A 12,995-nucleotide genomic window follows, 5' to 3' on the forward strand; every position below is an offset into this window, starting at 1 on the left:
TTTATGTGTATTTGTGCATAATCTCTCCCCTTACACTTCCTCCAGCACGAAAGAAGCACAGTACAGAGGTGTATTTCACGTGGATGTATCGCGTTTGTGATTGTGCTCTACAGTAACTGAACAGTGGTCTCACAAAACGACAATTTCTGAACAATTGTATGAAGATATCGTGACAAAAAAGACAATAATCAAAATACTGAATGTGTTCATGATGAAAACGCGTATGAGAAAGTCAAGTGATTATGAGATATTCAACAGGCGAGCTCACCGCTTGATAAGGCAGAAATTCTAGAAATGTAGCTACTAGTTCTATCGTCTACAAAGACGTACTCAGTGCTGCCAACTCTCACGCTTTCGCCGTGTGACACACGGATTTCTCTATTTTCACACGCACTCACGCCACACATCCAATTTCTCACGCAAAAAAAATAACGATCGTTGGGCGAGACTCGTTCGTTCCTTTTCAAACTCCCCGACGGTAGATGGCGCTGATGGCTTACTGCACCCCCAAGTTAGCGACAGGGGAAGAGAAACCCTGAAAGACAATGAGAGAAACTACCACCTCAAGTCTAATGATGAATCTGAGACTAGGTATGTAACAATGAAATGACGTCCAATTGAGTACTGACTCTCTTAAACTTTTAATCTTGAAATAAATTATGTGTGTGCGTGTGCGTGTCTTTGAACACGATTTATTGTTGTGAATTTAAGCTCAGCTGTCATAACAAGCAGCAGGAGAGCATCTTTTTTACTTTGTGGTTTAATGCATGCTCAAGACATGAGGTTATAGCATTGTTTATTTATTCCTATCACATTTATCTTTTTATCAAAAGTCCAACGAAAAGGACTCCGTGTGGATGAAGACTTTTTCTCATCTGTTTGACCAAACAGGTATGTATTCCAAAGAATTTAACATAAATACAAGAAATTTGAGCAATAGAAGTAGGCATGTTTTTGTAACTGAGAGTAGAGTTATTAAACCCATTAAATTCATCTGTTTTATTGCTTAAAAAGTTGTACTGTTTCAGCACTTTATTTGTTGCCCTTTATTTGTTTCTGTTGTGTGTGGCTTTGAATGAAGAATAATGTCCCTCCCTAAGTAATCTTGTGTCGTTTTTGGACTTTGCACATGTGGAGTAATGGAAAATGTAAATTTAAATACAGAAATACATTGCCATTTTGAATATTGCATTGCAAATTGAATTTTGCACCACATATGCTTCCATAGTTTACCAACACACGATGGATATTCGCAAAGCAAATCGGCCGTGTCTGATTTCCCAGCGCTACAATATCGATTCGAATTTGAAACGAGAAGCAGGAGACGTAAACAGGTATCTGTTTGAAAATTTCAAAGTAAAAGTTGTAAACGTTCGAACGTAAACCGCACATGATTGGTCAATGTAGGTAAGGTAACCCGCGCGCCAGTCTGAATGCAGAAAGCATATCTTTAACTTGACACACCCGTTACCATGAGTTTATAAACGTATAAAACTTTATAATACCATGTAGGAAAATGGACACACAGATACATATAGAGCTTGGAATGCAGAGGGGAATTCAAAAGAGAAATTTAAGAAAATTGTGTTTAATTATTGTAATTTTATTTTTGATGAGCAGTGTCGTACAGGTTTTAGACTTCTGGCTATTTCAAAAAAGTAACTCTTATAATTATTGCGTTTATCCCACAACGCACATCACTTTGCAAAAGCACAAGATTATGTTTTTTTACCAATACCAGCATGTCCAACTCTTAAGTAAAATTGATTTTATACAACAAGTTATTGTTGCGAAATATATTTTAGATAAAATATTGTCGGGTTAGGTCTTAATTAAAATAATTCCTAGATGAATCCGCTGTTTGAACCGGTTCAATGAAATCAATAATGACTCTTTGACTAACTTATGACTAACTTACTTCGGTAGTAGCGACACCTATTGGCGGTTTAAATTTAAATTTTATTTCTATTAATTCTATTAATCTATTAATTTCAACGTTCTGTTTTTAAAATGCACTAAATCATTTACAGGATACCAAAGACTGCGTTTTTTTCAAGGTCTGAGTTTTTGTTTCTTGGTATCCTCTGTTAATTCGTATTTATTTGAGTGTTTATTCAACAGGAACAATGCAGGATAACATTACAGATGCTCTACACACAGACTTCTAGCCAATGGACAATTTTGCAGCCCCAGTCTATGGAGAGGCTTTTGAAATACAGTAAAATAAAAGTGTAAAATGACAAGAACAGTAATTATAACAAAATTCTGAAACCGTATACAACCATAAATGTTCACAATCCTGTTTTTATTTTAACTATTTACATTACATTTACATTTGGCAGACGCTTTACTTACAGTGCACTTATTACATGGACAATCCCCCTGGAGCGCCACGTGGAGTAAAGTGTCTTGCTCAAGGACACACTGGTGGTGGATGCTGGGATCGAACCAGCAACCTTTTGGTTACCAGTCAGTGGTTTAACCCACTAGACCACCATCTTCATAACCATTAAATCGTTAGGCTGATCCATGGATTAATATCATAATTTGATTAATTGTGAACGTTTTAGGTTTATCTGTACCAAATTCTATAAGGGGTATGTAATTTTATTAAAATATTCCAGCAATGGCTTATTTTAACCCAGCAGTGTGTTCTGTCAAATATTTAATCATGGGTCAAAAACAACCCAGCACGTTTTAGAGTGTTTATATATACACTGCTCAAAAAAATTAAGGGAATGCTTATCATCGCAGTATAACACCAGGTCAGTTAACCTTCAGGAATATCAATCAACCTGTGACTTAAGCATAAGTGATTTTTAACCATTTTTACAGTTTTTGGTGTAAATAAAAGTGACAACAGGTATACTGGAGAGTCAACCGCAAGGGTGGTCTGGGGTGGACCATCCTTAGGGGGTCACACAGACCTCATGTGCTATGGGGATGAAATCCTCAGATGTGTTTTCAGACCTTATGCTGGTGCAGTGCAGGGTCCTCCTGGTGCATGATAATGCCCAACCACTTGTGACCAGAGTCTGTTGAAAGTTTCTGGATGATGAAGGCATTGATGCCATTGACTGGCCCTCATGTTACCCAGACCTAAATCCAGTTGAGACCCTCTGTGATCTTGTATATCCGAAGCTGTCAAGTAACACCATAGACTGTCAAGGGGCTCACTTATACTCTGATCCAAATCCAAGTCACAGAGGAGATCCCCCAAGGCAAAAGATCTGACAACAGATCTGAGCATTTCATCCCCTTATAGTCCTCCACAGACAACCATTGCTGTTGCCTCTCTAGTGTATTATTGGTCCGCCCCTTAATTCTCCACCTCGTACTTTAAACTCCTTTATATGGGATCGTGGTGGGAAAACAAGAAGGAACATCGGGCTTTGCGAATTACCCATCGTGTGTTGGTAAACGGCGTGTGCTACAATCTGCTTTGCCGATTGCAAAACGTGATCGGGAAACAGTTTGCCAGAATATACCCTGACCCAACTCTACCTATGCGACTCCATCGAGCAAGGACACCGACAAATTGGGACAACATCCAATTTCGTAAGACACATGCAAATGTGATATAGTGATTTTATGTTTATTAATTTCTTCAAATGCATTATAGAATTGTTCAATGTTATTTTCTTGATATTTCTAATATTGCTTGAATGTTTATTTGTGCTTTAGGTAAACGAAATGACTAAGAGTGTTAATCCATTGAATTATTTTAATTTGACTTACTAGAGTGATGACGTCATCGCACACTTCGGTATGTGGCGCGCGCCGGTGATGCACTACATTCAGAACCAATACACTGTTAATGAAGCAATCACTGCAGCGCTCTCTTTTATTTTATTCTTCTTTAATCCTTTTGTACTTCTTCTTCAGGTAACTGAAACACTTCGGTTTTGAGTAGTAACAGTGTTTAATGTAATACTGATGAGTTGTACGGATTGAAAGGATGTCATTTTAGTTTAGTGATAGTGTGTCATGTGTTAGCATTTCTGCGCACATGGTTAGCATGGATGCCTCGCGATTAGCGCGTTAGCCTGCTATACACGGGAGAGAAAGGCATTTATGTCAACATTGTTTGAATATAAGAGTTTATGATGTTGTTCCAGTTGTAGGAGTTATCTGAAACTTGCACATTTGGGTAATTAACTACTTCATGTTTGTGAATTGAGTTAGTTGCTATGCATTTCAATAGTTTTCATCAATCTTGAAAGTGACTATTGTAGGAAATACATTGGTTAGACATGAGCATGTAATTCATATCTCAGCTGCATTATTGTCATCAATTTCATACTGTCATTTAGTGGGTTCGGGTAAATATTTATTTTGACAATGTGTTTTCTCTATGTAAAGAACAAGTGTCACTGTGTCAGTTGTAAATGCCACACGTCTCTAGTGTGATGAGACATGCTTGAAGTTACTTATATTTACAGCTAGTGTTATATGCACTGATAATGTAATGTACTGTTATACATGTATGTTTTTATTATTTACCCATTCAGAACCTATACACTGTTAAAGAAGCAATCACTGCCGCGCTCTCTTTTATTTTATTCTTCTTTAATCCTTTTGTACTTCTTCAGGGGTACTACACAAAGGCATCACAAAGAGTGGTAAGTTAATGCCATGTTTCAGAGTAAGCATTGCAGTTTGAGTATTTTTATAAGTATAGAAAGTAGGGCTTGCAGATAAGATTGATCGTATTTATATTGTCATTGCAATATGAACATGTTATATAAGGTTGGGCACCGAAACGTGCTTTTTAACGAGCCCTGGATCGAAGTTCGAACACTCAGGGGCAGGCTAACGTGAACGCGCACGCGCACACGCACAGTTTGGAGGGCTGATAAAAAATCCCTTAAAAAGTGGTTCCTTTTTTGTATTTAATTTTGGGGACACCACGTAATAAGTTGTAGAATGGGAACATATTCAAGTGCTTGCGGTTTATTTGTTACCTTTTCTTTTGGCAGGATAAAATTGTTACTCTTCAATAAAAAAAAAAGTGAAGTTACACTTCAGCTTGTTGAGTGCTCTGCCTACAGTACATAATTACCTTATTTTATCTGCTCTTTGATCATTGCAAACAAAATTATTATCTTAGAAGATATGCTTTCTCTTGCATCACAAATGATCAATGTACACGCGTAAACCTGGACAAATGCACGTTGTATGAAGACAACTTTTAATTCCTTTATTTCCAATGCTTTTTCACAAAAGTTTGGTTAGTCATCCTATTATTTAGATCCCTCATAACCTGTCTTTGACATTATTACCACTGAATCAAATTGAGGAAAGTACAAGATTAAAAATAGTCAACTAATATATAATCCTCTGATATGAATGTTTATACTACTTACTCAATATTGCGCCAAATATACAAGAACAAACACAGCAACAGCAGCTAATTAACAGCACTAAAGCTAATAGAATATATCCCAGTGTGGTGGTCCAGAAGGCAAACAGGTAGAGGGTCTTATTGCAGTAGAGGTCTCCAGCCAGGGTTTGGTTGTAGTTAGGAGGGTAAATAGAGTAAATCCACACACTCCCTGAAAAAAAATCATTCCTGTTTAAAAACATGACACTTCATTCTTTTTGAAAAGGCATGATCTTTTTTGAAAAAGCACAGGCATGATCTCCAAGCCATTTTACTTAACATGCATACACGCACCCAAATTTCATGTTACACATTCAGAACATTACATTTTTAAAACAAAAATTTCTTGTGTATTACAAAAACAATTTGCAGAAGCTGTGAATGAACTATGAACACATTAAGTAACCTTTTCCACACATCCCACCCTTTCTTACCACAGATCACCCAGCAGAAAATGAATGTAGAAACCAGAGAATTCCAATAGCCACAGATATTGCGGAGCTTGTTAGGACCTTCCTCTTCGGTCTCTTTAGCACATGGCAGACAAGTCAACAAGCCCAAAAATACAGCAAATACCCCAGACACAAGCAAATATATGGGGATGTAGTGCTGTCGGGGACAGTCTTGGAGATATACTGCACCTGTGTTAATAAACATCATAACAACAGTGTAAATATAAGGCATAGAGAATAAACGTATAATACGTTAGATCCATTACAACACACCTATGGCAATCTGAGCGATGGGAAAAGCCATGCAGAGTAATTTTGTAATCACTGAAATAAAAAAATAAGGTTAATTTTGAGTCAAAATTGAATGCAAAGATTTATAAGGTTTACAAGAGAACATACCAAGGCAAGCCACATTTGTTATCGGAGGAGACTTGACATAACCCCACATTTGTTTTGGATCCATGATGCCTGAAGAAAGAAACCGCATATAGAAATGCATGACCTGCTTTCAAAAGTATTTCTGACACAAAGCATTCCGTTTTTACAGCACATTCTGTACATATATTTAAGCTTTTAGGACACAGAGAGCAGAATCTTTAGGGTTATATTTAACCTGTATTGGGACACAAAATCATTGCTAAACCTGTGTAGAGTAGATGTGTTTAAATGTTAATCCAATTAAATATTGGTTTGAAATGGGCGTTTCATTATTTGTCCTCTTTATTTATTCAATTATAAGTCATGATCTATGATTATTTTATGTCATTCACAAGCAGTGCAACAAAGTTCACCAATGCAACTTTGTAACTCTAAAAATAAAAAAATTAAATTGTTTTGACATTATGGGTCCGTGTAAATCCGTGTATCATTCGTTCTTTTCATATTCAATTGAGATTGCAAAATTGGAAAATTAAAAAACGGTTTGTTATTTCGTTATTCGTTTATAAATGTGATACCAAAAAACAAATAACGGCTCATTTGTCGTAATTTTGATTTAATGATCAGATCAAAAATAGGAAATGAAATAATGGGGGCACGACCGATTTTGATTTTGATATTTAATTTGTTCGATTTGCGTGAACCGGAAGTTATCTTCGTGTTTGTGTGTGTGTTGCACTTGGAAGTTTGCCGCAATTGCAAAAAGTTTAAAGAAGCCTGAAAAACCTCAATCTTGCAGTGATTGACTCAGTATTTTTTTAAGTAATTTCGTATCGACACCATGGCCGCACTGGAATCATATGCTGATTCAATAAAAGACTTATTTGAAACTTTCAAGACACATAAAGAAATTTCCACTACGCTGCAGAAGATGGGTATCCAGCGATGTTCTTAAATGAGTGTGAGAAGATTCTGTGTTCAGCACAGCCTTAAGCGAAAAAGACATGTATCGGACACGGAACTGGAGAGGGCTGTGGTTGGATCAATATATGAAGTAAGATTTTTATTTAGGTTTTCACATTTTATATCCTGCCCGTCTTTCAAATGTTAGGGAGCGGCATTTACTACACAGAGCCGTAGTTCACTGACAAGCTGACCCGTATCGCATTAATTATCGCAGGCGATACATCCGTGATAATTAATGGCGATATGGCTCAGCTTGTCAGTGAACTACGGCTCTGTGTAGTAAATGCCGCTCCATTTGAAAGCAGATGATGGCGATATATCGCCCAGCCCTAACATTTGAAAGACGGGCAGGATATAAAATGTGAAAACCTAAATAAAAATCTTACTTCATATATTGATCCAACCACAGCCCTCTCCAGTTCTGTGTCCGATACTACATGTCTTTTTCGCATAAGGTTGTGCTGAATACAGAATCTTCTCCAGTGGTGTAGTCGGGGCCATACGCACTCATACGCCGTATGCTTACTTTTTCCACAGTGCTGTTTGCGTATAACGACTTCTAAAGATCCATATTAGCGTATACCCACTTATTCTCCAGCTTAACGTCTCCAAGCTGCTTTTGTGGTTGCTTTCCCTTTAACCGTATCGTGTTCACATTTCAGTCATACAATAGGTGCATTTCTTAAGAAAATTCACAAAAATTATTGCGGCCCCACCTCCGACAACCACGCCAAGCGCATCATCTTCAGTGTTGGCAACTCGCCTGCGAGAAGCTCATCCTGTCAATGACTGATTGAGTCCCGCTGATTCCGTCCAGTAATATTGATAAAACTGCTCACTTTTGGTCAAAGCTGGTTTAAAGGCCGCTCACCGGCAGTGGCTCCTCTCATCTGGCATTGACACTGAATTCAAGGGGTTCTGTTGCGCTGCTTTATCTCTTTACGAAATTACAGTGCATCCCAAATCTTTGGTATCTGTCACAACTTTTAATACTAGCTTTCTTTAAATGACACATGATGAAATGAAACATAGCACTTACACAGCCCTACTGTTTAAAGTCAGAATCCTCACGAAATCTATGTATCCTCGTTCCAATTAAAGTCATTGTGAACCTACTTGTTACTTTTATCCTACATTTAAAATAATGTAGTCTGTTTTTACCACAACCTTAACTACATACATTAATATCTTCCCCTTTGTATATGTGTAATGACAATAAAGTTGAATCTAATCATCTAATCTAATCTAAATTATTAACAAATATTAACACAGAGATCGCAGTGATGATAAAGTTACATCTCTGTAAAATCTTGCATATGTTTTTACGTATTCTTGTATATGTGATGCGTAACAAAGATATAATGCTTTGTAAAAAATATTGTATTTAGGTCGACAGTACTGGCATAGACCTGTTTTTTCCAACCTTATTTTTTTCCAATTCTATAACTTCATATTCAAAGCATAAGTGAAGAATAATGCATAAATATTTAAGTTAAATAGTTGTCATATATTACTAGAAAAACAAATCTAACAAACACACTGACCCCTGTCTTTTGGCCATGTGTGGTCGGGGTTATGGTTGTATAGTATAGTACAGCACTTCTTTTGTTAGGACTACACCACTGATCTTCTCACACTCATTTCAGAACATCGCTGGATACCCATCTTCTGCAGCGTAGGACATCTCTTTATGTGTCTTGACAGTTTCAAATAAGTATTTTATTGAATCAGCATATTATTCCAGTGCGGCCAACTTCCAAGTGCAACACACACACACGAAGATAACTTCCGGTTCACGCAAATCGAACAAATTAAATATCAAAATAAAAATCGGTCGTGACCCCTTTATTTTATTTCCTATTTTTGATCTGAGCATTAAATCAAGAGTACGAAAAATGACCCGTTATTTGCTTTGTGGTATCACATTTATAAACAAATAACTAAATAACAAACCGTTTTTTAATTTTCCGATTTTGGTATCTCAATTGAATATGAAAAGAACGAATGATACACGGATTCGTGTATCATCTGCTCATTTGATTATTCCATTCAAAACAACAAACGGGAAAAGAATTTTTTTTTTCGATATTTCGTTTTTTCCTTTTTCATTCCTGCCCCTTTTTTGGAAAACGATGTTTTTCTTATTTCAACTTGAAACGGGAAATCCAATAAATAAATAAACCAAATCGAAATAACCACCCGAATTAGTTTTTTTTTTTTTTTTGGGTGCTTTCGCAAGTCTTCTGCGCGTGCACGCTTTGCGCAATGCACAGCCGCCTACCGGGATCGCCTCTCACTAAATCCTTGGTGTTTTCAGTCTGACGTCATCACGCAACTCTGTTTTTTAGCAAGTTTAACAATCATATGTTGTTTATAGGGTTAGCGTTAGGTTAGGGTTAGGGTGAAGTACCGCATGCGATCTTGCGAAACTCGAAATGGATGCATTTACATATGCTTCGTTTGTACTTTTCACTCCCGTTAAAAGAGTCACACTGACAGAGGAGGACATCACGTTGGAAAATCACAAAAATATAATATTGGACAATGCCTAACATTCACATACAATACTTTCCAGAGCTTATACAGTCGAAGGTTGTTAGCATTATTGCTTTTAATATGTGACATTTAAGTGAACAGTTACCCACAGCTTGTTAGCAGCAGCAAAGGTGTAAATCCATACATTACGGTTGTAATTTAGAAGTTATGTGATGCAAACAGCCCCTTCCCCCGTGTTCATTTCATGAACATGAACAGCTAAAGACATTGTAAATTATAACTGATGGAACGCAGTTGTGGAGCGTGATGCCGTGCTCAGATAACGCGCTTGCGCAAAGCTTGCGTGCGCAGAAGTCCCTGCGAAAATACCCCAAAATGGAAAAACAGTAATTCGGGCCGTTCTTTCCTTTTGATTTATGTATTTATTGGATTTCCCGTTTTAAAATGAAATTAGAAGATAACCATCGTTTTTTTTTAATTGTACATACAGAAAAACGGAAAAACGAAATATCGATTCTTTTTTTCTTTTCCCGTTTGTTGTATTGAATGTAATAATCAAATGATCAGATGATACATGGACCATTATGCATCTAATAAAACAGGGACAGAAATATAACAGTAAAACAAAAACAAGTTTTTGTTTGATTAAACGTGCTTACCTGTTATTTTGGAGATAGATATCTGATTTACTTGACACACGCTGTGTGGCGAGAGAAACGAGACGTGCACAGAATTGCAAACAACCAACCCCGGAGTATGCTTTATCAAGCAAAAAAGCGTGAAAGGTGCAGTGGGGAAAGTGTCCAAACTCCTGGGTGCTCCTCTTCCGTGTGATGTGGTTTTGGTTGAGGTTTCCGTATCGGCAAAGGTGCTTGTGTCTGTTTAGGAGAGAAAAAAACAGGTAACGTCGTTAGTCTGCATTCCTACGAGACGCTGCTCTCCCCTGCATTCTCTGCCAGCGTGAGCACTTCCCATTATGAGCTGACGACCGGCAGGTGTGTGATCTCCTCTGTCTACCCGGCGACGCTAATTCTGCAAGGGGTGACTCGCCACAACGGTTACGGGGGATATGATGAAAACCCAGATGCAGGCAGGCAAAGGGAGAACATATAATATTTATTAACTGAAAACACAAAACAAAACCCACGAAGGGGAAAAAAATTAAAGAGTAACACACTAAAATAAACTTGAAATTAAACCACAGGATATGACACGATTGAAAGACGTGGGTAAATATACAGTGGCGCCACCAGGGGGTGGCCACGGCCGACTCCTGGCCACCCCACTGGCCACCCCACTGGCCAGTATACATATTAGTAGCATCAGTTATGCATTTCATCCCTAATGCACAGCCAGGCAGGCAAGCCGCTCTAGACCTTCGATCGCACACAGTCGTCTGCCACTCCCCCGCCACCTTCGTCCATGCCGCTGTTGCGCAGCTCAGCGCGTGCCCGTCGGTAAACAATTTCAAAATAAGTTAAGAAAGAAGACGAACAAGACTACCGGTAAGTAAATAAGTCAAAAATATAATTTGGTAAAAGAAGACTGGGAATTACGTGTCGTGGCGTGCTTTTTAAGTGCCAAATAGTTACAGTATACTGTTACAGCAGCTTTGTGATGTGTCTTTGACCCGTTTTGACAAGTTACCTAGCTTACCAGCTGGTGCATGTATATGTTATGTCATTTTTTTTTTGCGTTTAAGCAATTTGGGTGTGCTGAGTGTAAAATCAAGAAGGGCTAGGGCCATAAATCTTGATGGCTTTGTGGATGTGATTGCCAAAAACATAGCAACAGGTGAATAAAGCTATTCTGAAGCCTGGTAATCAGAATCAGAGACCATTGATCCCTGTTTGGAAGTTCTTTTTGTAACAGTAATAATTATTTTTGTTTTACAATAAGCAAATATATAAATGTTTCTTACATATACTGTATAGCCTGGTAATCCGAATCAGACTATTGATCCCTGTTGGGAAATACATCAAGCAAAGATGTGATTGTTTCTGTCCTTGCCTTTATTTGTATCTGCTTTTCCCCAGTAACTGTTTTGTTTGCAATAAATGCAATACAAATAAACCTTATGCCAAATATAATTGCAAAATAAAATAGAATTGTTGTGAAACTCAAAATGTTAACTGTACTGTTATTGGTCTATGCACATTATATCATAAGTAACATTAAACATATAACAAGTATATCAGTAGATGTAGCTGCCGTCAAAGGCAACTTATATAGGTCAGTTCAATTTGGTTCATATATAAATATATATGAGAGGTTTGAAATAAATGATGTCTTATGGATGATAAATAATAATTTATTTTGTTAAAACTTTGTGGAAAGGGTGGGAACTTATTTTTTGTTCCGTGTGGAAATTTATTGTTATGTGGACGCTGTATGGGTGCACTCTCTAAAATCATAGCTACGTGCTACGACTTGCGTGCCATGTGTCTAAAGTTCGCGAACGATTGAAAGGTTATTGATAAGTTGTTTGCTGAATCGTGATGATGTTTACCCTCTTGGGTCTATGTGGCCAATGAGGTATATTTTCTTTCCTTGCCCTTTATTTGTGTTACGCAACTGTGTTGTAATAAGCTAATTAAGATATTATTTTTCGTGGCATAATGTATGTGTGGGGAAGATGTAATATGTTACTCCAGCAGTAGGGGAAGCTGTGGTTCATTGTTGTTTGTGCCCTCTTTACATGAGTGGAGGAGCTGTTGTTGGTCACAATGCTCTTCCTTTGTGACAAGGTAAGGAGGTTTTTTTTTCCATCCGTTAAATTTATGTAATTATTATGACCATCCATGTTATATGTGGAGATATAGTGTTAGAGAGGTTTACTAACGTGTATACGCAGTTATTTTGATGGATGGTTTCGTATTTCTGATATTATTTCATATGTTGTAAATCCCATGTGGTGGAGTATACTGTTTTCTTATATTGTATTGTGTTCGAGGTTTATCTCCGTATTTTGTAGTTTTATTATTTGTATTTTGTCTATATCTTTAGTTTTCTTTAATTTAAGTTTATTTGTGATTGGCTGCAACTACAGCTAAATTTGCTGCCTTTTGATGTTAATTTGTTATTGACACAATGCTCTTCCTTTGTGACAAGATGGCTGATGTGTACCAGACAAATAAAAAATACAGAAAGCTTCACTGCTGTGACACAACAACGGTCTTGGTGTCCTCCTCTTACACCCAATACATCACACAACACAGAGACATTTGGGGGAGCACATCAACGAAGAGGATTACATCTTTGGTGCTGTGACCCGGATCGTTTGTTTCTATGTCAACGGAAGTAAGCTTTCAGATGAAGAT

At 37.4% G+C, this 12,995-nt stretch overlaps 1 protein-coding gene across 1 annotated transcript; it reads right to left on the bottom strand.

Moving 5' to 3' along the window:
* Positions 1–496: 496 nt before the first annotated feature.
* LOC130417319 (transmembrane protein 272-like) lies at positions 497–10,640 on the bottom strand. Its single transcript, XM_056742813.1, has 6 exons — positions 10,335–10,640; positions 6,235–6,303; positions 6,109–6,159; positions 5,818–6,024; positions 5,425–5,555; positions 497–535 (listed from the first exon to the last, which is right to left on the bottom strand). Exons 2-6 carry the CDS (start codon positions 6,296–6,298, stop codon positions 497–499), a joined length of 492 nt encoding a protein of 163 aa, XP_056598791.1. The 5' UTR covers positions 6,299–6,303; positions 10,335–10,640.
* Positions 10,641–12,995: the final 2,355 nt, after the last annotated feature.

Source organism: Triplophysa dalaica, chromosome 1 (assembly GCF_015846415.1).
Source record: "Triplophysa dalaica isolate WHDGS20190420 chromosome 1, ASM1584641v1, whole genome shotgun sequence".
NCBI classification, from domain to species: domain Eukaryota; kingdom Metazoa; phylum Chordata; class Actinopteri; order Cypriniformes; family Nemacheilidae; genus Triplophysa; species Triplophysa dalaica.

Excerpts from the sequence above, each read along its gene's own strand:
- LOC130417319 (XM_056742813.1), bottom strand. The coding sequence starts at position 6,298 with ATGGATCCAAAACAAATGTGGGGTTATGTCAAGTCTCCTCCGATAACA. Across the intron at positions 6,160-6,234 it reads AACAAATGTGGCTTGCCTTG|TGATTACAAAATTACTCTGC; the intron begins GTATGTTCTCTT and ends TTTTTATTTCAG. Across the intron at positions 536-5,424 it reads GATATATTCTATTAGCTTTA|GGTTTCTCTTCCCCTGTCGC; the intron begins GTGCTGTTAATT and ends ATTGTCTTTCAG.